The 26,291-nt window shown below is 35.8% G+C and overlaps 1 protein-coding gene across 1 annotated transcript; it reads right to left on the bottom strand.

Annotated features, from left to right (window-relative positions):
* Positions 1-385: 385 nt before the first annotated feature.
* kctd8 (potassium channel tetramerization domain containing 8) lies at positions 386-25,824 on the bottom strand. Its single transcript, XM_046848834.1, has 2 exons — positions 24,674-25,824; positions 386-2,061 (listed from the first exon to the last, which is right to left on the bottom strand). The coding sequence occupies exons 1-2, from the start codon at positions 25,476-25,478 to the stop codon at positions 1,544-1,546; spliced, it is 1,323 nt and encodes a 440-aa protein (XP_046704790.1). The 5' UTR covers positions 25,479-25,824; the 3' UTR covers positions 386-1,543.
* Positions 25,825-26,291: the final 467 nt, after the last annotated feature.

The following is a 26,291-nucleotide window of genomic DNA, read 5'->3' as shown; positions in this document are numbered from 1 at the left end:
CTAATTAAAATTCTTCATAAACAAGTTCACATGCACCTCATTGAAATCTGAATCTGGTTGTATTGTCTAAACATTTCATTTATAGACTTCACTTTTATTCAGTGTCTAAACAATAATAGGAGCTAACTCTGTTAAAACTAAACCTTATTGATAACCTTCTCAGCTACACTAAGCTAGATAAAGTTTTTAAGCATGATTACACATGAATCTCCATATTGCTAATGATATCGTGCTAGGTTTCAGTTCTGATATGCTAGGAGTTACATGGTTTAAAAAAGCAAGAAATCTGCCACTAAATCTTTAGTCCATCAAAATGATCTTCAGTTTTCATCATCAGGAAGAAGTAATTTCTGATTCTACTTCACCATGAATGTTACTTTTTTCTTGTAACTTTATTATTTTGGCCAGAGTACAAATACTATAACATTTATAAGATTACATTTCTTTCAGAAACACTGAAACAGCCCTTTTTTTATTTTAACTTACCACACATTTATAAAATCATACACAGAGCAGACAAACGGATTTCAGTTCCATTTACACGACACATTTTTATTACAGAGAAATTCTCCATGTCTTGAATTTCACATTACAATAGACTAACACTAGCTCTTGTTGGAAACCTACTGGAACACTGCAACTATGGTTTCACAGAGACACCAGTGCCATTGTGCTTCTCAAACCTGTGCTCTGGAAAGAGACATTAAAGCATCCCAATCCAGCATTTTATTTTACATTCTCCTGAAAGCATACTGTTAATTTATTTGGCATCTATCAAAAGCCCTAAAACTTAAGACTGTGTGGCTTTTTAGTAAAACAAACAGTGCGTATTTTGCTAATGCTTCTCTGAAGTGATTCCTTCAGAAATATACAGTACACATTGTTATGCACAGACCACTTTACAAAACTAAAACCACATATCATACAATGAGCAATATGGACATTAACCTTTAGATACCATCCAGAACACATTCATTAAATCATTCAACATTAAAATCACTGCAGTTAAAATGAGAATTGTATGTATTAGAAAGAAATGTCATTTAATTTATGGATTCATCCCATGCTGGCTTTATGATACTCAGTAAAAATTAGTAAATCATTGTGAGGTATAAAATGCTCACATTTGCACAATGGAACTGTACAATATATATAGAGGACATAAACTCTGTACTGATGCAATTGCTCAAAGATTTTCTATAGACAAGGCAACATAAGAGAATATTTAATATATTTTTTATTTGACTGATACTATACTAGCAACAATGTCTAAATGGGCTGTTACGGTAAAAATAAAAAGCTTGTTTCATCAATATTGTTTTTTTCTGCTGAGGATGCTTTATTTGTTTTCCTTTTTGCTTTAGGTTTGAACACAGGGCTACAATATAGTTTGAATGGGTTGTAGCCAATTTAATTTAAGATTTTAGACATTTTAGCAGCCTTGTTGCCTTCCTTTTGAGACATATTGCACCTTTTTAAATAACCAGTTTAAAAACAATAACAAAAAATCAAAAACCAACAGAAATTTTGACTAAGTGCTTTTCTAGAGCCCATATTTCTGAAGCAATTCTGACTGCCACTGACGCTTGCGTTCTGGAAATGCCTGAGGAATCCTAATCTTGCTGAAATCCCGAATGCACTGCTTCATCTCTTCTTGAGCGTTGGGTCTTTCCAGAGTCTTTCTGCGTACAAGTCCACCCTCCCGCAGCCCCACACCGCTGGTCAATGACTGGAAGAGCTCGCTGTTGCGCCTTTTATCTGGAAGCTCCATCCACTGCACAGAGGTGCCCTTCTTGGGTGGCCTGCCAAGGGTGAGGGTACTAGGGGGACGAGATACTGAATGCAGGGCTCCACAGGGTGCAAGTGAGCCTCCAACTACCTCCTCACGAGGCACCAAGATAGCACTTCCATCCTGGGGTGATGTGGCCTCTGAGTGAGTCTCTGAGCTAGACGTGGACAATTCGTTCAAGGAAGCGCCACTTTCACTGCCCTTGTCTGCCAGCTTCTCAGGCTTGGGTTCCTCACACTCTGCCCTCAGGGACACAGTTCTGCAGGCAGGTCCTGCCACACAAACAAGAAAGAATAAAGATTTAATACTGACTTAGCAAAAAAAAAAACAAAAAAAAAAACAAGATTCTGTATATACAAGGTGTTTCAGGTCCATTCACATGGAATAACATTTAAAGCTGCACTCTGTTGTTTTTTTTTTTCTCTTTCTTAATACACCAGTTCCTCATCTAATTATCATCTCCCTCACGGGATCATTCATGCAGTGATTTAAAACTCCATGATTAAGCTATGAATCACATCTTGTATGCTGCACTGCTGGCTGAACAATAAATTAGTGCTGAGGGAATCTTAAATTACTGTTAGTTCTTAGACAAAACAAGACAGAAATATGGGGAATCAGAAGTGTGGGAATAGATTATACAAATCACAAACCTTAAGAAAAAGACTAGTCTATATTTAGAAAGAATGATTGTGTTGTTTATACAGGTTCAAACTAAACCTTTGTTATGAAAAAGCTCTATGACCTCTTTTTATTGTTACTCAATAATACGACACTGATAAGTCAATAAGGGTTTTAGGCAGAAGATGTTATAACCTTTCTCAGACCTTGAATGCCATATGCAGGTGCTAATTGGTGATTAGAGGCTGATATTGAGGCACCAGGGAAGCAGGTAGACACTCTCCCCTGGCTAATTATACCTGGAGGCATGCCTATAAACAGACGTTTCCACAACTACACACACACACACACACACACACACACACACACACACACACACACACACCACATATCTTGATTTTATAAGGCTGACCTTATAACAATCCCAACAACCACTTCTAAGATTTTCTTTTTTTTTTTTAATGTGTGTTGGTTTTCAAAGATTTTATTATATTTAATAAAGATAAAATGAAAGGATAAAGATTTTTTTAGAAAGATAGTTTTCAAATGGTGCACTGCCTTAAAATGGACAGAGGTCCATTTATTATTACTAGATTGTATCGCTTACACAGCATCAGCTAACAAAGACTTCTGCAAAGATGCTTATTAGTATTCCAAGAACATGACTTTTTTGTCAAATGAGTGATGCCCAGGAATCAGTTTGTTCCTTATTATCATTAGAAATCTTAATAAGATTTTAAATTAAAAAATTAAACAGGCAACTGCAGAAGAAATTGCAGATGAGTAGTTCTCACAGGGTCAAGAAAATATAACCATATAACCACAATTTAATCATCCCTACACTGGCTACCTCTAAAGTTTCGAATCGACTACAAACTATTGCTACTTACCTACAAAACAGTAAATGGTTTAGCTCCCATGTATCTATCCAGTCTTCTAACATGCTACAATCCATCACGCTCCTTGAGATCTCAAAATGCTGGACTTCTAGTAGTTCCTAGAATAGCAAAGTCCACTAAAGGTGGTAGAGCATTTTTAGATTTAGCCTAAACTCTGGAATAGTCTTCCTGACAGTGTTCGGGACTCGGACTCACTCTCTTAGTGTAAGTGCAGATTAAAAACTTATCTTTTTAGCAATGCCTACACATAACACACATCACATATCGTAACCTTGTGCTCCAGAACAAATGCACATTATTAACTTATGCTTGTTAATATCATGAACGGCAGCTAGGCTAATTCCTCTCCACTGCTTCTCTTTCTCTACCCATCTCGAGGCATCCTAAGGTTGCGCAAGCTCCAGTCGTGTCCCACCTTATGAAGATTGTGGACCTTTATAGATGTAGATGCCGAGCCGCCAAACATCCCAAACTATCTAGAGACGTACCAGTACCATTTGGATTTTACCTCATGTACAGTTTGGACTTTGGACCTCTTTGAGTGTTTAAAGGCTCTGGCATGGAGAAGCTGGTGTAGGATCTATGTTGATCTCAAATGTTGAGCTATTTTATGAGTTGCTCAGTAGCTCCTGGTTCCATAACCTCAAATGACTGTATAAGACTATAGAAAGGACATTACTCAAAAGCTTACATTCCAGTGCTCATGTTAGTTCTCACTCTCCAGTGTTTTGTATTGCTTTAAAGACTTATAATTACACTCTTGATATTACTCAAATGAGGATGGGTTCCCCTTTTGAGTCTGGTTCCTCTCAAGGTTTCTTCCTTATAACATCTAATACTTTTTCTTTGCCACAGTCGTCATGGCTTGCTCATCAGGGATAAATACACATCGCTCACCATAACTCTAAAATTCTGTAAAGCTGCTTTAAAAAGGGCTATAGAAATAAACTTGACTTGACTTGAAATGCCATTTTAACACACAATCTGTCTTTTTAATTTTTTTTACATTTTATTGTATTTGGAACATCTGTACACATGTCTAAAACACGTTTCCAATAAGATGACATGTAGCTTAGTTGCTGGTGTGTTTAGCCTTTTAATTTCTCATATTGAACATCACAATTTAAATTTTCAGAGCTTATTTGTACCATTGTGTTGCATTTATTTAAAAATAAATAAAGATACGTAATACCAACTAAACCAACTAAACAATGTGCATATGACATTAAAATCACTTTGCTTTATATCTGTCACATGTGCAGGCTAGTAATCCGTTAAAAAAATTATTTTGTCTCAGTTTTTGTCTAAACCATATTAAAATTTGTTTACTAGCTCACTCTCCTTCACCTTATTTCTTTTCTCCCCTTAAGTAGGCTGCAATGACAGCAACCTTTAATGCAAAGTATTTAAAAAAATTTATAAAATAAAAACAGTAGGAGATAGTAATCCAGATGTATCAGTGCTCAGACAGTGTCTATAACACTGTTTACTCATGAACATGTGCATGAACATGGGGAATTTCTAAAGACAGCTGGCACAATATTAAAATCCATCAGTCAACTGTTACACTTAAGCCTGGTCACCAAATCACATGCCAGCAACGATGAGATTGACAACCTTGAGGGCTTGATTGACTGGATTCCTACATTAAAAATAGTTTTTGTACATAAAGACTTAGCTGATGATGTATTCTGCAATTCTTGTAGTATTAGTGCGTCTGTGGCTATAAAGATGGTGCTTTTACATGCCTAAATGGCGATGGTGCTCTCACATGTCTAGATGCTTGTAGATGCATTGTGTTCTTATACAGAGTATTTTTTTAGGACTGAGGTTGCAGGGGGCCAAGTCAAATTTTTTAAACCCATTCTGTATGTGGCAAAAGGTGCTGTTTCACAGGCAAAGTTTGACAGTCTTAAAACTCTGCAGGTTAGCACTGATGAGGAGTTGAGCCTTTTCAGTGTGTAATGCCCTGTCTGACTACTGGAAGTCCAGTCCCATGCTGTGCCCTGTTTAAGCACAGGCTGCAGTGGTATTGTGACGAACACAATACCACTTGAAAACTGTCAAAGCAGAAGAGAACGGAAGAGAAATCCAAATTAAATCAATATTTGTTGTGTGACTACCTGCCTTCAAAACAGCATCAATTCTTCCAGGTACAGTTGCACACAGCGTTTGAAGGAACTTGGTAGGTAGGTTGTTCCAAACATCTTGGAAATCTAACTACAGATCTTCTGTCGATGTAGGCTGCCTCAAACCTTTCTGTTTCTTCATGTAATCAAAGACAAACTCAACAATGTTGAGATCAGGGCTCAGTGGGGGCCAAAACTATTACTTCCGTTTTTACGACAGTCTAGTGATATGGATTCTTTAGCATTTTATGTACAGCTTTAATAATTTATCTTAAAAGTAGATTTATCTTAAAAATCCTATCAATTTGCATATCAAGTGTATGAATGAAGGATGGAGACAATTAAGACATTTGTTAAAGTATGCTGAAAAAATAGAACAGTTAAGTAGAACATATCTTTTTAAGAAATTTTATATTAAAAGAAAAATAACCCCCTTCCCTAACCACCCACACACCCATACACACACACACACACACACACAAACACACACACACACACACACACATGCATTACCCAAATGGTGTCTAACAAATGTAAACTTTTAATTAAATTGTTCAATTTATTTAATTTCAATTATTCAGTTAAATTTGTGCTAATTTAATTGATTTTTTAATTTAATCAATATGATAAAAAAAGTGCATTGCATTAATTTAATTAATTCTATTGTTTATATATATATATATATATATATATATATATATATATATATATATATATATATATATATATATATGTATATATATAATTTATTATTTTTTTATTTTATAAAACATTATGAAATATACTTTATATATATTACTTACCTAAGCAGGCATTTTATTTAAAAATGTTTTAAAAATGTTAACTGTTGGTGTTCACAAATTTTTATAATAATAAACTGCTATAATATAGAAATGAAACTTGTGTTTAGCTTGTATAGTAGTACAGATTTACTATCCTTCTAAAAATGACTCAACATAGAGCCATTATTGTAAAAATAACTGGCAACAAAAGTGAGTACACCCTAAGTGAACATGTCCAAACTGTGTCCAAAGTGTCAATAATTAGTGTAAGGTCCATTGTTATCTAGCACTGCCTTAATCCTCCTGGGCATGGAATTCACCAGAGCTGCACAGGTTGTTGCTGGTATTCGATTTGACCCTTGCGAGGCCTGTTCCAAGTGGAACCAGTCTTAAAAAACCTCTGTATGACCCTGGCCACTGTACTGTAACTCAGTTTCAGGGTGTTACTGATCTTTTTATAGCCTCGGCCATCATTGTGGAGAGCAACAATTCTAATTCTCAAATCTTTAGAGAATTCTTTGCCATTAGGTGCCATGTTGAACATCCAGTGGTCAGTATGAGAGAATTGTACTCAAAGCACCAAATCTTAACTGCTCTAATAAGGGATAAAAAAAGACAAAAACATAACTATATCAGTGGTGGGCCATCAGGGCCAGCAAAGCCTTTTCTGCTGGCCTAAACACTATCAGAAGCACTGACCTACATTTACAACCTAAATTCTAATATTTGTTCCATGAAATTTTATTAATTTATTCCCAACAGTTTATTCTCTTCATTTCGTAGCGTTTCTCTTGGCTGCACTGCTTCCAGTACGTGTATGTGTAAGTTAGATTTTTTGTCCAATAAGATTTCAGCCTCTATGTCAATCTAATCTGCCCAGGGCCTTAAAAGTCTGTACTGCTGGCCTTTTTACATTAGTCTTTATAATAAATCAAAAAAAAGTTTTTTAAACAATCAGATTTTAAATTCACCTCACAGAACAGTGTCAGCATTTTTCCGTCCTCTAATTGGTTGGACAGAGGGAAACTGTTACAGCCAAGTTTGACTGGAAAAACACGTCTGTAGCATGCTGCACACATTAATACATCTGAGAAAGATTTTTTTATGCCGACGGAGGAAGATAAATTTATTTGGTCTTGGACATACTGAAAAACTAATTTCTAAGAAAAGCTAGATATCATGAGGAGGTCAGCCAACCCTGAAGGTAGGTAGCTTGTCGCCACTTCTAGACCAGTGAATACGAGCGGTACCACTGGCTAACAGCCTTTGAGGAGTGGTGCAAATTAGGAGAAATGCCTCTTTCTCTGTAATGCCACGTGTTGTTATATTCAGTTTTTGTATAGTATTGGTGGTTTCTATAATTGCGACTTGATAGTGGTGGTATTAATAGGTGGATTAAATGCATGGCCTGCCACTGATATATATATATATATATATATATATATATATATATATATATATATATATATATATATATATATATATATATATATAGTATAGATAGATAGATAGATAGATAGATAGATAGATAGATAGATAGATAGATAGATAGATAGATAGATAGATAGATAGACAGATAGATAGACAGATAGATAGATAGATAGATAGATAAAATGGTGTAAATAAAAAACACTTTCAGTATAACATAGTAAATATGTAAGTGCCCCCGATTTCATATGTGTAAAACAATATTGAGAATATTTGCCTGTTTTAGTAAAGTTTTGATTTATTTGTTAGATTTATTGCTGAATAGCAACAATTCGCAGTCAATACATCTGTATCTCATAGCAGCAGTCTAAGGTCTTCTGTCTCAGAGTTTTACTTTAAAAACATGCTACCCTGTGGAATTCAGGCAGCATGGATATTTTTATTATGCGCATCCAGATAAAAAATATTTGCCAGCAAAATATTCATAGTTCCATAGAAACTATAAAGCATAGACATATACTGTATATGACTGGAAAAATTAATGTGACATGGTTTTCATCGAAACAATCAGTCTTGATGAAAGGGTTTATTTTTTACAAAACAGGCAATCAATGTTCACAAAAGTCACGGTTCAGTACGTACCCTGGTTTGTTTCAATTTCGGTACAGTTGGGGGAAAGAAGTACAAAACAAATTGCTTGTCGTTTTTTATTAACTCAGTTTATTATTAATAACATTTGTGAACATCGACAGTTTACATTTTTTTAAACAATTTTAATAAAATAAATAAAGTAAATAAAAATAAGAAATGTCGTGAGTCGAGCGGTCGTAGGTCGGGTCTGTATATATATATATATATATATATACACACACACACACACACACACACACACACACACACACACACACACACACATATATATATATATATATATATATATATATATATATATATATATGTGTGTGTGTGTGTGTGTGTGTGTGTGTGTATGTGTGTGTGTGTGTGTGTGTATATATATAAATATATATATATACAAGTTAAACATATGTAACTAATGTTGACCAAAATAAAAATTTCTAGAGCTTTCCATTCTAGTATTTATTTTCACATGGAAATGTCTAAAGATTATGAAGTAAGCTTGTGTCAGGACAATAAACGGATTAAGTGATTTCCTTTCTCCTTTTCTTATTATTGAGCACAGTTTATTTTATGGGATTTGATTTTGTCCTATCCAGGCTAACTTAGGATAAATGCAATTTCAGTGTTATGCCATGTTTGATCATATTCACAAGCTCATTTTAAACGTACCTCTAGACAAAAAGGCATCAATCACCTTTCAAAACATGCTTATCTAGATTGAAATTTCTTATTTTTGTTTATAGCTGATACTTTCATGATTGTTTTAAAAGAGCTTTAGTCCTCCAGTATTCTTTCAATTCCCATTCTCTAGACAATGAGAGGGTGGGAAGGCTAAATGAAAGAGCATCGTTTGACACCATCTCAGCTTTCTAAACTCTTGAAATATGAAATCACTGAGTGACAAAACACATCTGGAGAGGAATGTTGCATATTCTGAATACATTATCCATTCAGAGAGCACAGCCAGTTCAGCTGTTTATGACTACTGGCAGTGGCATCATAATCATAAACTATTTAAATTACTTGGCTTGAATACAATCGTAGGGGATGCATGCATTCTTTGTAATCTGTGGCAGATGTTCCTTTTTTATCTTTTTATAAATAATTTATAATGGTGAGTTTACCAGTGGTGCACAGTAACAAAGTGCATTTAATTTGTTACTGTACTTAAGTAGTTGTTTTTTGCGTATCTGTACTTTACACAAGTATTTCCGTTTGGGGAGACTTTTACTTTAACTTCACTACATTTTAAAGTCAAATATTGTACTTTTTACATAACTACATTTTGCAAAATCAGTCGTTACTTTTTATTTATGAGCCTATAAAAACTTAACTGAACAAGCACGCAGCAAGCCACCGATCAGGGTAGAGTGCGTGCTCTGTTTTAAACTTGTTTTGATTGCGGCTTGGCAGTGGCGGATTAAGGCACAAGGCGTAGGTGACATGGGTAGCAATCGTTTTTTCATTTGCAATTATTATATCATGCCACGTACCGTCACTCATACACTCAGAAAAGAGAGGTGGGGTTTGTGTGATGTCACTTCAGCCATCAGGGTTTCCAGTGAAAGATCTTACAAGACCTGGAATGAAGTCACTTCAGTAAGGAGAGATAAATCCAAGTTATGGATGACAAAAAAGGTCTAAACTAAACCCTCAGGAGCCCAATTCAGAAAAAAGAGGAAAGGAGTAGGGGGTAATGTGCAAAATATAAAGGTTTGTATGCAGCTCTATCACTCATCTCGTTATGAGGATTTTATAGGCTAATGCATTTAATTATTTAGTTGGATTGTACTGAAACAGCACTTATTGATTTGTTTACCTTTAATTGAGGGGATGTCATTAAGGTTTTCTGTGATTGTACTGAAAAGGTCCTGAACTGAGTTCAGTAAAGGGGAATTTACAGTGCAGCTCAAAAGACTAATTTAAAAGAGATATATTATAAGGATATAGATATTTTATGTATCGTATGGCTACAATTAGCCAAGGAGTTGTTTGGTTATTGGTTCTCAGAGTTTGATAAATTGTGCACAATATAATGTGAATCTAATTGCACAATCAATGCATTTAGGGTGATATTTTTACATAAAATGTATCCAAAATTGTGGACTGCTCTGAGAACATGTCTAACTCCTCCAGTTACTGTAGCTGAAGCAGGAGCTTTTCAAAGCTGAAACTAATTAACGGGGGACACTTTCACCTCATTCAAGCTAGAACCACCACTGACGGTTGATGGTATCTACTTAGCACAAACATGCAGTTCAGCATCATTTCAACAGCAAGCAGAACATTTGAAGAGTATTAAATGATGTAAGAAACTCCTGACTTGCCACAGTACCCGTGACCTTATTTGCATGATTTTTTTGAAGTTGTTGAAAAGAAGGATTCGGGCTAATGATTATTTTATTAGATATCAATCAGTGTTTGACTCATTAATATCATTCTATTAATAGATTGGTGTGTTAAGAGTAACATTAGAGTCTTTTCACATAAACTGAGTTGATTAAGCATCTTGTGATAAAAATGATAGTAGGACATTATAGCAATAATGCAATAATAATTAATAGTACTTAAGTACATTTGAAGGCAAATACTTTTGTACTTTTACTCAAGTAAAAGTTTAAAGGGAGCATTTTTACTGGAGTAATATTTATCTCTGCTGCATTGATACTTTTACTCCAGTACATGCTTTGTGTACTTCGTCCACCACAGGAGTTTGCATATTTATACAAACCTTTCCTTATAGCTGTGAAAAAAATTGCCATTGCATGACCACCTAATATCTGTTTCAAGCAGATATATGCCTTTACAAATAGGGCTATGATCCAAAACTCTATTGTCAAGTAAAGACCAAGACTAACCTAGATTGAATTAAAATAGAGTCATAACAGGGTCACGACCAATTGAAGAACAAATACAATTCAAGCAAGGCAGAGTTTTTGAGGCCAAGACTTTACTTTAGTGTCATATATAATTAGAAAATTTTCTGGATAATTACATAGAATACTGACAAAGCATTTCGTACAACACCTTTGGGTCTGTACAAACATGGTGGAGAACAACACAACATTTAGACTGGACCTACAGTCTTACTTGTTAATACAAATGTTGAGAATAAAAAAAAAAACTCTAATTCACTAACAGAATGATAATGACTAATGAAAATGGTAATTATCAGCACAGCTGTCAAAAATGTGTTAGCAGGCAGGCATAGAATTAGCGACCATCTAATCTCTGTGAGAAGTCCAATTAGCCTTGACAGAGGTGCTATTTAGAACACTTTCCAAAACAAAAAAAAATCCTGAGGAAAGCTGCTAGCTTTTTTGGCCTGCTGTGGCTGGATCAGTATGCTGACAGCATGACAGCCGAAGGCCTCAGTTATTAATATTTTCATGCTCCAAACAGGGAAACGATCTAATAATGTAATCATTGCCTATTGTAAATTAAATCACTGCACTGTTCTGATTCTAAGCAGAGCCTGGCTACTGAAATATCGAGCACAGTAATGAGGGCCAGAAAGCTTTCACAGTTTGTTTAAGTGGGATCACAGAAGAAAAAAATGAAAACCCAGAGTGCTATTCCATCTGAATGCAAAGCTGCTCATCATTTTCACTACTGCTAGTCTGGAACCACTAGAGTCCTGAATTACTAAATGCAGGGTGAAAGGTAGGTGGAATTAGATAGTGACCTATAATATAGAGAATATTCCTAGCAAAACCTTGGAGGAAAAATCTAAACAAAAACAAAAGATTATTAAAAAAGATAAAAATGAAAAAGAAATACATTTTAATATAGTGGCAAAATCTCTGAGTGATATATGAATTTAAGACCAGGGGCTCAGCTACAGGAAAAATGATATGCAGAAATGTAAATATATGAACATGTTGATCTTGATTGCTGTTACTGTAAATCATAGTTGGTGCTGACATGGCATCATTCATTAGTTTCTTTTTCTTTTTTTATGTGACATGAATTTAGGGCAATGCATGCTGAAGTGTCTAGAAATGTCTTCAAGTAGATCCGAAGAATATTTAGAATTGTTCTTTTACCCTTTCAATAACAATTGAAAAGAAATTCTGCAAAACCATTTAAAAGTTGCACATAGATACATACAAATATGTTTATTTGAGACATTTTTTATGCATTAAATCATTGTTTTGCCTATTGCTCTTTTGTCATAGCTAATAGTTTGCTGCAGGCTGATCACCTGTGCTTCGGAGCAGCAGATGTCCTTAACAGAATAATTCTCTCTGAGGACCAGAACTGTCCTATAAATAGTGTTCAGCAAAACCGTGTAAACATAATGTGTTCTCTCATGCTTTCACAGTAATCAAACCCATAGAAAGCTCCATCTGTGGCCACATTCACGCCTGGTCTAAACTAGGAAATGTCCTTTAACAACTCTCATTCCCTCATCTGAACTACCAAGGATCATTTACATATCCTGATTCTTTTATATTCAAACAGATACTGATTGAGCCTTTAGCATTCTCTCTTTCAAAAGCCTTGTGCAGCTCTCAATTATGCAGGTTTTTTAAGGCTCACCTTTGGTGAACTGCTTAATGCATTGACACCAAATTGAAAATTTGGTTTCATGTGGATTGAATAAAGCAAAATGTATTCCAACATAAAATTTCTGTCACTTAATCATTATGTTAATATATGCAAAGCAGGCCTCTGCAAAAATGAGAGAAATCCTCTGTTGTAGGCTTTACTTCAAACTTTTATCAGTTCCTTTAAAGAAATAATAAATAAAAAATGAAGAATGCTTAATGTGGAACTGAAAAGTGTAGAAACTAACACTGTAACCCAGAATATGGTCATAGGAAAAAAGGAGTACCAAAAAAGTATACAATCAAATATGAAGAACACATTTAAATAAATTAAAGGTTTTTAAATAGATGGGGTTCATTAAGTGTTTTATTAGGGTTTAGTCAAGATATTTTCACAGATCCAAGAAAATGGTACATAATAGCAACTAAATTAAGAGGATACAATGATCTAGTTTAAATTATATTTGAACAATAGTTAATTTAGACTGCAAAGATTGCAATATATTGGCATTAGAATATAGTTATTGTATAAGTAAGTGTAATGCATTAATGAATGAGCTACGCATTTAGATGTTTAGTGGAATATACAAAAAATAAAAACCTTAGAAATTATTTTTCTTTTATATCTTGGAATGTATGAAGAACAAAAAATGTGTCTAAGCTGAGTAAATGTTACATAACAAACTTGAGGTGCATGTAACAGCCATGCTTTTATATTTCTTCAAGCTACAGTACAGTTGACTTTTGGCCCAACTAAACCAGAAATACAGCCTTTTCCATTTCACAATTTAATATTGTATTGCAGCGTGGATAAACTGATTCTAACATGTTCCATCCCACATTTCACAGACCTATACTAAAGATTGCAGGTCCCATTTAGCCAACACATGTTAAGTTAAACTTAATTTTCCTTAAAATCATTTCTTAATTGTTGTATGCAGGAGGAAAAACAAGTATTCCTATGTTACAAAACCTTGCACACCGTATAATGGATAAATGTTTGTTAACATTATTAATAATGGAAATTTTGACATTTTGCAACTCTGTGGAAGGTCACCTTGCATGGAGTATTTAGAGGGCTACAAAACAAAAAATCCACCCACCATCAACCATATATTTACAGAAACAATGCCAGGATCTCCCAGCACTTTCTGTAATTTACTAAATCCTGTTGCTATGGTTCCCACCACTTGGAGTACTGCCTGTATGATCTCTCTATCCATTGCATGGGCTTTTTCTCAATACAATACAATGTATACTAACCAGGCTAGCATTAACTTTGCAAACCAGCATATCAGTTCTTTATATTTGGTTCATATACATGTATTGACATACAAAACCTCATTAGACTGCACTAATAGCCCATTGAGACGCATTGATCTCAACCCAGGGGCTTTTGCATCAGTAAGTGTAGGCAAAATACATCTCTTATTAGGTTACAGCTTTAAAGCACGCATAAACACACATAATATATATTTAATGAGCCAGGTTAATTGCAGAATAACCCAATCCCTCTATAGAATAAATGTTTCTGTCAAGTGAAGAATACAGCTTTTTTTTTTTAAATATGCATTTGCAATACCAGCCTGCAGCATATTCACTATTACTGCTGAGCAGAAATTCTGAACTGAAATAATAGGCTATGTGTCTGTTCTAATGACACTATCAGATGTGGAAGAGTAATAAGTTAAATACTAGAATTACTGCACACAAGATGTGTGTCAATGCACAGGATCACTCTCTGACATCCTAGAGGTTACAGTCCTGAGCAGTGTTGTGCTCGTTACTAAAAAATAGTAACTAGTTACAGTTACTCGTTACTTAATTCAAAAAGTAACTCAGTTACTTTGTTGATTACTTACACCAAAAAGTAATGTGTTACTGATAAAAGTAACTTTTTAGTTACTTTTTTAAAGAACGTTCTTTAATGTTCCTACCAATGCCCTTTTATGCGTTATGGTCTATACAAACACAAAACTGACTTAAACACAAAGTAATTTTTAAACACTATTTTATTTAAGTCAGACCAGCACAAACTGAATATATCACAAGGATTTCTGAAATAAATAACAAAACAAGCTGAATAATATATTCACAATCAAAAACTAAAGTGACTTCTGCATCATAAAAGCTGTTGTGTTGAGCTCTTAAAAAATTTCCTTTCACAGCTTAAGTATGAAAACTATCAACAATGTAGAACAGAACACCGGGTTAGCTTCTAGCTTCTAGCTTCGTCGAGGCATGAAGTTCTGGAGGAGCTTCGACAGATTGGAGTTGCTGTTTATCGCAGTAGATACGACTTTCGAACCAGAAAGACACAGTTTACATTTGACTAAAAAGTTTTTGTCTTTATACTCAACTAAAGTGAAATAATGAGCATATTTCCACTTTCATCTTGCTCTCGCCTCGACTCGCCATACTGCCGCATATACTTGAATAAACGGAAACACGCCCACAGTGCGTCTTCTTCGTGTTTACAGTGGTTCATCCACCAATCCTACAATGCGTCGCTGCTGTTAACAGGTTAGACTGTAGGCTACACTTCAGCCAAAATAATCAATTAAAAAAAGTAACGGGTAACGCACCATACGGTAACGGTAACGGAGTTACTTTATTTTTAAAAAGTAACGCGTTACAGTATTAGTTACTGACAAAAGTAACTTCGTTACAGTAACGCGTTACTAGTAACGTGTTATTGCCCAACACTGGTGCTAAGGTAATAACTTTCCTATTGATATTAGAAATTAGTACACAGGAAGTATCCACTAGTTAAGAAAATAAAGTGCCCAGTCAATTTACAGTGGAACAAATCAAGAACCATGTTGCTTATAGTAGTTATCTCAGGGAATGTATCTCTTGATATCTCTTGTCATGCCTAAATATTTTAAACTAAATATTGTGAGGATAAATGAAAGACAAAGACATATCTATTTTGCCAAAATAGCAATTATACAGGTCAATAAACTATAATTTGACTTTTTCTAGCATACCTGATAGTAATGGGTGTTCAGGAATAATTTGTTTATATTTAACAATTTTATTTTATGACTCAGGACTAACAAGTTGTGTGAAAGAATGATTTGTTCTTATTGTGTTGGCTGCGTATGAGCAAAATCGCTTCTTTTGTACACTGACAACTGCACAGACCCTTTACAGGAAACATGAAAGATTAGTTCACCTTCTTTGTCTATTTGTCTGAATCTTTTGTTCATTTGTCACGTGACAGCCGCATGTCTCTGGCTCTGTACAGGAAACCGAAATTAATGACTCAGACCAAAAGACTGGGGAGGTGAACTAATCATTTCTGTTCCATATACTGTCATTTTTTTTTACATTAGAAGCAAAGGATGTTGTGCATGCATGACCAAAACAAAACAAGCAAATCTGAACTAAGTGCAGTTATCTGATTTTTTTCATCACTGTACATAATTTAACTGTCTTTAAATGTACCACTTACTCACAGAAAAGCCCAGTTTGTATCAAATTCACTATGCAGTTTTACTTCTGTAATCGTTTACTATCATAATGCATAAATGTAAAACATTAAAATACCAGATTATTCTATGCATTGTCTATTGTCCTTTTTACTCTTCTTCAGGTATGTGGAAGACGTTTTAAATGAGAAATAAAATAGAAAACACACAATCTACATCTAAGAATATTTGTTTTGCACAGCTGTTTCATTATCAGTCCCTGTGCCTGAGCCAACAACGAAATACTTCTAAAATAATGAAATACTTTATTTAGGTCTAGCACACAAATTGCTGGAGAAAACTTGCATGCTTCTTATCTGCTTGATGACAGCATGTCATCTCATTCCACGGTTAGAAAGCACATCCATCTCCATCTGAATGCTGATGAGTGCCAAGGTGGTGTACAAGTACCAAGTAGATTCCATGGATGAGCAGTCAGGAGTAAGATGCTGACAGAGTACTTGGGGGTGAAAAATTCTCTATAGGGTCAGTATGCATGATAAATATATTGCAAGTTGCATCGCTGTCCACTGAAATTCTCTGAAATGTAAATTCTGACTAAAAATAGGCCTTCAGAGTGGAACCAAAATGTCACATCATACACTGTTTATAGGTTCTGGTGTTAAGGGATCAGGTTGATATATCTCACTTGGCACTACCTTGAGACTGACACATTTTTCTCTCTCCCATCCAATGCTTCCTATTTCCCCAAAGAGAACATTTGTATAGTGAACCTGGGTAACAAAACATTTTTATGTTAAGTGTAGGTTTATTTGGTTTCTGTGATATGGCTACTAATTACACCCTTATTGGTCAGGTTTCAGGTTAAGTGATGATATATCTCTAAAACAACACTTCATTGTATAGAAATAAATATATACAGACATAGATTTTACACTTTTATTAACACTGATCTAGACATGTGATTTAATAAATCTTGATTCTTGTAATGGCAGTAATTCTTTTAATGATTAACCTAAATTAAAATCTTCATACCACCATTCCACAACCTGCATACTCCCCGAGAATGTGCTTACTCCTTTTTAAAACACTAAATAACCATATTTGCCCAAGCCATTTAGGAAATCTTGTAATATATAATGAAGGTTGATGTCTGTCTCCTTAATATAATTGGGCCTCAATCAAAGTAGTGACAAGTGAAAACAAAAAGTATAAATAATTAGAATGAAGCACCCTGGTATAATTACCCTCACAGAATTGGTACAGAAGGAACTGGTAGCATTCAAGATATATAGAACTGTTGTTAGATAAGTTTATGCATTGTTTTTTAAAAACACAAAGTAATATCCTATTTTATAAGCAAAAACCAAATACATAGTAGCAATAACTTTTTTCCATTAAAATATGTAAATCATTGACTAAACAATTCTGATATTTAAAGTCAGGCAATCCGATAAGCTAGTAACGTAGAGAAAAATATAACCACATCAGCAAACTGATTCAAATTCTTTAGGTTCCTAATTGAGCCTGAAGGGCTATGACTGAGGGTTCTTAAATTAATTCTAATGTTTCTACACGAAAAAGATGGTCTAATAGAAAATATTAATGTTTATACACTATTGGGTAATAAAATTTATTATAATTTTTTTATTAATCAATTTCTTTGTTTAATTACAAAATATTTTAATATCAGCAGCTGTGATGAGTAACAGGATTAGCTAATTTCTTGTTTCTGTTTGGATGTTACAAGCCAAATATCTATGCAATAAGCACAGTGACAGAGAGGTGAGAGCTGGTGAAGCTGCCTCCTAGAGTTTACTACAAAATAAAAGCAGATCAGTTTTTAATAATATAAGGTGTAATCTTTTTCTTTTATTAACATTATAATTGTTTTTAATGGAAGTGTCATTAAGATGTTTTATGACAATGTTATTAATATAGAAAGGTCATGAACTGTACCTTTAGTGATTAAAGAGATTAAATAAATTAATGTTCTTACTGCTCCTATAACTGTCTGACATTTATCTGTAATGCATGGGCATGTCAGACTTTAAAATAATTTCTTGTTACGCCACCGGCGAACTTGCATTTCAAGTACGTAAGTACACCCCTCATATTTCAGCAACCATTTTAGAATGACTTCTCAAGGGACAATACTATAGAAATGAAAATGAGTCAATGTGCAGCTTGTATAGCAGTGCAGATTTATGTCCTCTACAAACAACATATAGCCATTATTTTCAAAATAGCTGGCAACAAAATTGAGTACACCCTAAGTGATACCAGCTGTATGTCATGTAACCATGCAAAACCTATTCTAAAGTATGTACTATTCATCAAGTTCATGTTTTTTTTCTCCTTGAAAACTCTCTAAGGATTTGAGAATTAGAATTGTTGCTCATCACAAAGATGGCCTAGGCTATAAGAAGATCGGTAACACCCTGAAAGTGAGTTACAGTACATTGACCAGGGTCATACAGAGGTTTTCCAAGAAGGTTTCACTCAGAACAGACCCCGCAAAGGTTGCAGAAGCAAAAGGTCCGCTTGTCAGTGCTCGGACCACACGCTGCACACTGCAAAAAGTCGGTTTGCATGGTTATCATCCCAGAAGGAAGCCAGGTCTGAAGCTGGCTCACAAGAAAGCCCTGAAACAGTTTGCTGAAGACAACCTGTCTAAGAGCAAGAGCATAAGTTGCTGGAACCAGGTCCTGTGGTCTGATGAGACTAACATAAACTTGTTTGTTTTCCAGCCCTGGTAAGGGGTACCAAGAAAATTATTGTCTGCAGTCAAGCATGGTTGTGGTAGCATCATGGTCTGGGGCTGCATGAGTGCTGCTGGTACTGGGAAGATGTGGTTCACTATATTGCCATACAAGCTACACATTGACTACTCTAAAATATATCGAAGAAAAAAAACACTGCGTAATCTGTGTAAATGTGTAAATGCACCTGATTTCATGTGTAAACAACAATATTGAAATTTTTCTTTTACATTTTGTAAAATTTTGATTTATTTGCTATTTGAACAATTCAGAATCAATATATCTGTATCCCTTAGCAGCGGTCTTAAGTCTTCTCTCTCAGTTTCACTTGTTTGGATAAACAATATGCTACTCTGTGGAATTCAGGCAGCATGGAACTTTTTATTATGCGCATCCAGATAGAAATATTTTCCAGCAAAATATTCATAGTTCCATAGAAAAGTCTTTAATATATATATATATATATATATATATATATATATATATATATATATATATATATATAGATATAGATATAGATATATATACATATACATATATATACTGTCATCCCCAATAATTCACGGTTCGGAACTCACGGCTTGGAAAATCTTTAGGTTCTCATTCGGAACCTAACTAACACCAAGTTTCTGATTATCTTAAAATCGAATGTTCAGGAACGTCAGGAATAACATTTTAAACTATGTTTTAACTAACAAATTCATAATTTTTTTAAAAACACATTATTGTATTAAAGTGACATATATATATATATATATATATATATATATATATATATATATATATATATATATATATATATATATATACTTTTTTTTTTGACTGAAATAATGAATGTGACCTTGTTTTAATTAAAACAATCAGTCCTGATGAAAGGGTTTATATTTTGCAAAACAGGCAATCAAGGGTGTTATTTTATTAATGTTAAGAGCTTTTTATATTGTGTTCCCCGACACATTTCTTTGCAGCAGGCCAGCACATAAGCTTGCCATCAACACTGCTTCACACACTAAAGCATCAGTATGCTGTGAAGTGAATGATGGACTGCAAAGCAGTTAATGGATATGTCAATATCTGGCTACACTGCTTATGTCTATGAATAACTTGGCCTCTATATCATGTGTTCATGCCTTCCATTAATGCCATTTATCAAGGTTAAATGATTCCTTATGTACAGTATATTCACCAAACCTCATTACCTAACTGGTTCTTAAAATTTGCTTACAAAGAATTGAGCTGTTTGTACTACTTTCTGCTCTCATTTTGGCTGCTATGGTATGTAGATGGTTCCAACAGAAGCTCTTAAAACTGTTTTTTGCCAATTCTATAATTGTGGCAAATGGAAATTGTCAACTTTCAGGACAAATTCTACATTGCCATTTTTTCTGTCAGGTACGAAAAGCCCTCCAGCAGCAAGTGTGATGAAACCATGAGACATGGTCACTTTTGAGGACAGTTATGGCTGATGAGGACCAGCACCATCCACCTGGGATGAAATTGGCAGAACAACCGCTGTCTTAATCATAAGGGTGTATGAAGGTACCTGGAGGATGAGCACGTCTGGCAGATGACAAGGATTTATTTGTCAGCCTTCTGCATGTGTGTCTGTGCCATCTCCTCACTGACAGAGATGCAATCAAAGTTTACAGTCACCTAGAGAGACAAAGTGCTCACCCATGCATACCAGTCACTCACTCGGTGGAATAATAATGAGAACATGGCGATATGCCACTGTGGTAAGGACCACCCTATTAAACACTCACTTGCAGATACACACAAACATCCTGACAAACATGCAGTGCCTGAGCCAACAACTGCTTGCCTCCTGCTTGTTTTTGCTTCAAAAGATGACCTTTAGTGTATGTGAAGTATGAAGGCAATTTTGCAGCTTCACCCAGTAATCCATTAAAAATGGCAAAAGGAAATCTTTAACAGCATGACTAAATTACTTCTTTTTTTTATCTATACTTTCAAAAATGTTTGTTGTTATTACCTCTTATACAGCAAAAGGTATTATATTATAGCATATATTATACTATCGAAATTTCTGCCTTTTGCATACCAGAACTCACACTGCCACAATTCTTAGTGTTATTATTTACATATTAGAATCATGCCATCATTTCAAATGAGACAGCAGGGCCAATTTTGCTTTCAGACCCCTGGCCATAATCTCCTCATTAGAGGATAAGCAATGTTCTGTTGCACCACTCTGAGACGCAATCATATATTGTTTTAATGCTGCAAAGCTCAATATTTATTGCACAAAACACACATTTTGAATTTTTCATCATGCTCTGACAAACTGCTGCTCTGACAAAAGGCTGGCATACGTACTTTTGCACATAAATCAGATGTATTTAATTATACCACGAAGCCCAGCTGCTCTGTGAAATGATGGGCAGATATCTTCGTAGTAGCCAACAATAATTGGAACCATAATGCACATTTAAGCTGCATGAACAACACTGGTAGCTGTTCAGACAGATTCAGAGTGCTGTAGTTAAACATTTTAAGTAAGTGCAGGTATTTTTAACCAAATACAGTACAGACCAAAAGTTTGGACACACCTTCTCATTCAAAGAGTGAAGGCAAAAGGGCCAACAAGTGCCAAGCATCTCTCGGGGAACTCCTTCAAGACTGTTGGAAGACCATTTCAGGTGACTACCTCTTGAAGCTCATCAAGAGAATGCCAAGAGTGTGCAAAGCAGTAATCAAAGCAAAAGGTGGCTACTTTGAAGAACCTAGAATATGACATATTTTCAGTTGTTTCACACTTTTTTGTTATGTATATAATTCCATATATAATTCCACATGTGTTAATTCATAGTTTTGATGCCTTCAGTGTGAATCTACAATTTTCATAGTCATGAAAATAAAGAAAACTCTTTGAATGAGAAGGTGTGTCCAAACTTTTGGTCTCTACTGTATATTGATTTTTTTTTTAAGCCATTGGCAATTGTAGTCATAGTACTTATAGTTAATTAAATGTAGACAACTCAGAGATATGAATTTTGGTAATTTCCCTATTCCCATATTTATTTGCTGAATTTTATCAATTTTATCAGTTTACCTTCACAGTTAAATAAACTTTAACTGGATCAACTACAGGAAAGTAAACTGCTGGCTATAAGTTAAGGAATCTATAAGATTAGAATGCAGAAATCAAAATATATTACCAATTAAACAGACTCACTCATATTCGAAAAAAAATGTTCAAACATTTAAAACAACAGTATATTAAGTAATGCCACAAATTTCTGCAGAATAAGCAGTACATTGCCATAAAATGTGAAGAAACTGTACAGTAAATTACACAGGAATTTTTAAGTACAAGACTTTGGTTTGCTTAATAATTTATCTGTATAAGTGTGGGAAATATAACAAAAATATTGTAATATTAATCATTGATGTTTCAGCCATACTGATAATTCTGTTACTCTGTTCACTGGCATAATATTAGCATAAAAGGTGTATTTATTGTTGAATTAACTAAAATGAGGATAGATGATGATAAATGCATACTGAACTAGCAGTCAGTAATTGCTAAACTAAAATTAACTGGCTCAGCACTGGACACTATCTGTCTAAGAAGAGTGTGGTTATATAATTGCTTGCAATATTAATAATACATTGTCTGTTACCATATATGAATTAATCTTGACTTTTTCTGTTTCACTATCCATCTTAAGTTCTTGTACATTAGTGGGATTTTGACACCACCACCCCATTAGGCAGCAATTTAAAATAGTTACCCATTTCCCTGTGCTGTAACCATCTCTGACATGCCAAAACAAGTCAGTGCCCTTCCTCAGAGCCCTCTGGACAGCCATCATTATGCTAATAGAGTTTGGATGAGGAGGGAGGGAGTGAACAGGGACATTTTTCCCCATGAGGCACACACCCATCATGTAAAACTCAGATGACAAGGCTGACCACAGCACAGCATTCACATGGCCTCCAGTGACCCCCTTCCCCATATATACTGTCTCTGTCTGTCTCTGACTCTCTCTCTCTCTCTCTTCTCTCTATCAATCAACTGTGTCTAACTCCCTGATGTTTTTCTTTACACCTGGTCTCTCTAGTCTACTTCTAGTATTGCTTTGTTCAGTTTGCACTCTCGCTTACTATTCCATCTCCAATGCCTTTCCTTCCCTTTCCTTTTCTATTAAATATAAGCTCCTTGGCACAATGTTGTTTTGCCTCTGCTCTGCTTTGACCACTGTGACTGCCCTCCTCTTTGTTTTTTCCTCTAAGTGTCCTGCCTCTTTCTTGTCCCTGTCTCTGAGACTACACTCAGTGTTCTGAACCTTCACAATAAGGACTGACAGAGGTGGAGAAAGGGTAATGGGTGCGAGGTGCATTGAAAGGCACTCCGTTTAGAGTCACACAGAGAGAGAGAGAGAGAGAGAGAGAGAGAGAGAGAGAGAGAGAGAGAGAGAGAGAGAGAGAGAGAGACCTAAGAAACAGACTGAATGTGTTTATGAGAAAGAGAAATGCTAGTGATTTTACTCAAGTTGTAAGTTTATGATGAAAAACTAAAGACATGCATGGTCTTCTTATCTGTGCTGTGCAGTGGTGGGATTAACGCAGAAGTTCTATTTACTTACTTAAAACCACAGTCGTGCCTCCTTCAAGTCAATCACTTGCACCTTTTATCTGTCTGTTTCCACCATGTGGTCTGTTCATACACTGAGCCTTATCTCTGTACACACTCTCACAGACCAACACCCACAAACTTGTAATTCCCCATACACACATATCTTTATATGGACACACAGTCCTGTTGAAACACCCAGAAATCTGCACAGATTTAACAGACCTACAATTCAGTCAGTAGATCTGTCTGTGTAGAACCATGTACTACACACAAAAGTATTGCCAATGGGTTTTTTTTTTTTTTTTTGTGTGTGTGTGTTTGTGTGCGTGTGTGGGGAGGGGGAGTGTAATGGGGACTGAGCAGACATGGGAAGAAGCGAGAGACAGAGGAGCAATAACCCAAACCAAAAAAAAAGAAAATCTTATGGAGCATTTAAAGCTTCTCCAGTCTTGTTAGTTGTTTAATATTATACTTAATGAATGTGGTTGCTGGCTATAAATTTTAAATTGGATTAAGAAAAAAAATACTAGATCTGACAATAAAAATCCCCAATTATACCTCCCCAGCTCAAACCCATAATTCCCCACACAATCAGCAAAAGCACCTGATTTATTTCAGACCTGAGGGAACACACTATATTAAGCAGACTATTGCCCATAACCAGCAAAAAAATGATTGGAATAATAATTGTTAACATTGGTTAGAGCTGCAGCTTATGGTAACACTACTGATACAATTTTAGTCTTGTATCCACATCCATTCATCCAAGCTGGTGGCATGAAGGACATTAATTATTACACACATTTTGCAGAGTGAAAAACTCACTGGTTTATTATATGTGTGTAAATGCGAAATAAATGAGTAATCATTCAAAAGAAAAAAACAGAGAAGTATGACAAATGGATAAGACAAAAGATACAGAGAGTAAAAAAAGAGATGTGTACTAATATGTGAAAGATAAAGAATGGATGAAGAAGTGACTAAATGAAATAGAGAGATAAGGGCAGTGATGTTAGCCAAATGATTTCTTCATCACTTACTAAAGAAGATGTATTCAGTGTAGCTACTCCAAATCTTATCGTCTCTGTAGTGGTTAACAAAGGCAGATGTCCCTGTAGAATTGCAAGCCACCATGTGAAAGCCAGCCTCGCTCAGTCTGTCAAAGGCCTGCTCTAGGTAGGTGAACTTCAGGTAGAAACGAGATGTGTACTTCTCGGGTGGCCGGTCTGGGTCACGGCTCTCATTCAGACTCTCACCGAACACCTCTTTGGCCAGAGCAATGCGCCCACACACCATGATCCTTGCCACACGTCGAAACTTGGCATCTGCTTGGTTGTCCCTCACTGTGGTATAAGAACCACGGTAGCCAAGAGTGATAAACCCTGACCTCTTATCCAAACTTGGTGTGCGTCCAGGCAGCTCGCTGCTTTGGGAGCTCTCCTCAATGTCACTGTGACAGCCCTCATCATTGAGAGAGCCCTGCTTGGCAATACGTGGTGTCCCCAGCAGCCTCAACAACTCATTTAGTTGGAAATGCTCAGCCTCACGCTGCAGCCGTTCACGTTCAGGAAAGTGCTCCGGTAGAACCACGTGCCGGTCACGCAGAAAGTCCAGGACGTAGCGGAACAAAAAACCATCACGATCGATGAAGAAGCGGCCACGGCTGTCACGGGGCAGCTCACCAGGTGCCCGGCGGGCAAACATGGCATGTAGTGTAGTGTCGGGAACGCTGAGCAGAGTGGTGCGCTTGGTCACATACACTTGTCCACCCACATTCAACTCGATCACCTCTGGAAAGGGGCTGCATACTTCGCTGATGGGCAGCACCGTCTCCTTCATGGCCATGGTCCAGATTGGAAAAGCAGGAGGAGAAAGGCTATAGCAGAAAGAATGCAGGAGGTCAGAGAGCAGGACTGAGTAGATCCATAGAGTAGCAGAGGACTGGTGTGGACCTGGAGAAGATGGAGGTCAGACAGAGTTCAGCACTTCATCAGTAAAGAGGTTTGAAAGTTTGAGAGAGAGCTACATCTCTGCTGAGACACAGAAGAAGAGATAGATAGAGGGAAGCCAAGTTGCTTCAGCTGCAGCAACTCAGGGTAGAAAGCAAACGAGTGAGAAACAGAGAGGAGCTGAGTGGCACAGGGAGAGGGAGTGGAAGAGGTAGAGCGAGAGGGAGAGAGTAAAAGCCTCACTGAGAGGCTTCACATCATTTGTCCATGGTCTGGGGAAGCCACAATGACATCATTCACAGTTCAGGGGGAGGAGCAAACAAATAGCTCTGCCTTTTAAAGTACCATAGTGCATTTGTGTAGTAATCAAGCCTCAGAAAAAGCTTTCATATAAATGCGATTTTTAAAAAAAAAAATACAGTAGACTTCAGTAAATTAAGCTCTGATTGTAAGAGTGATGTGAAATTACAGCCTGTTCCATAAAGCTGGAGTGCTGTCAGGCTGAATTCCTATTCATGTTCTGGCTCAGGAGTGATAAAAAAAAAAAACATGCATGTAATTTGATATACTCTAGAGAAAAAAGACAGATTAGCTGTGCTTTTCACATTGTCTCTGACAATCCATTTCAACACACACACACACACACACACACACACACACACACACACACACACACACACAGAGTACTAGTATACCACAGCTCCATCTA

The sequence above is a fragment of the Silurus meridionalis genome, chromosome 5 (assembly GCF_014805685.1).
Source record: "Silurus meridionalis isolate SWU-2019-XX chromosome 5, ASM1480568v1, whole genome shotgun sequence".
Lineage (NCBI taxonomy): Eukaryota > Metazoa > Chordata > Actinopteri > Siluriformes > Siluridae > Silurus > Silurus meridionalis.
The sequence above is the reverse complement of the archived record's forward strand: the minus strand, read 5'-3'. Positions and strand labels throughout refer to the sequence as shown.

Bases quoted from the DNA above. Each gene is read 5' to 3' on its own strand.
- kctd8 (XM_046848834.1), bottom strand. From the start codon at position 25,478: ATGGCCATGAAGGAGACGGTGCTGCCCATCAGCGAAGTATGCAGCCCC. The intron at 2,062-24,673 runs GTAAGTGATGAA...TTTGTGTGGCAG, and splicing joins CACTGAATACATCTTCTTTA to GACCTGCCTGCAGAACTGTG.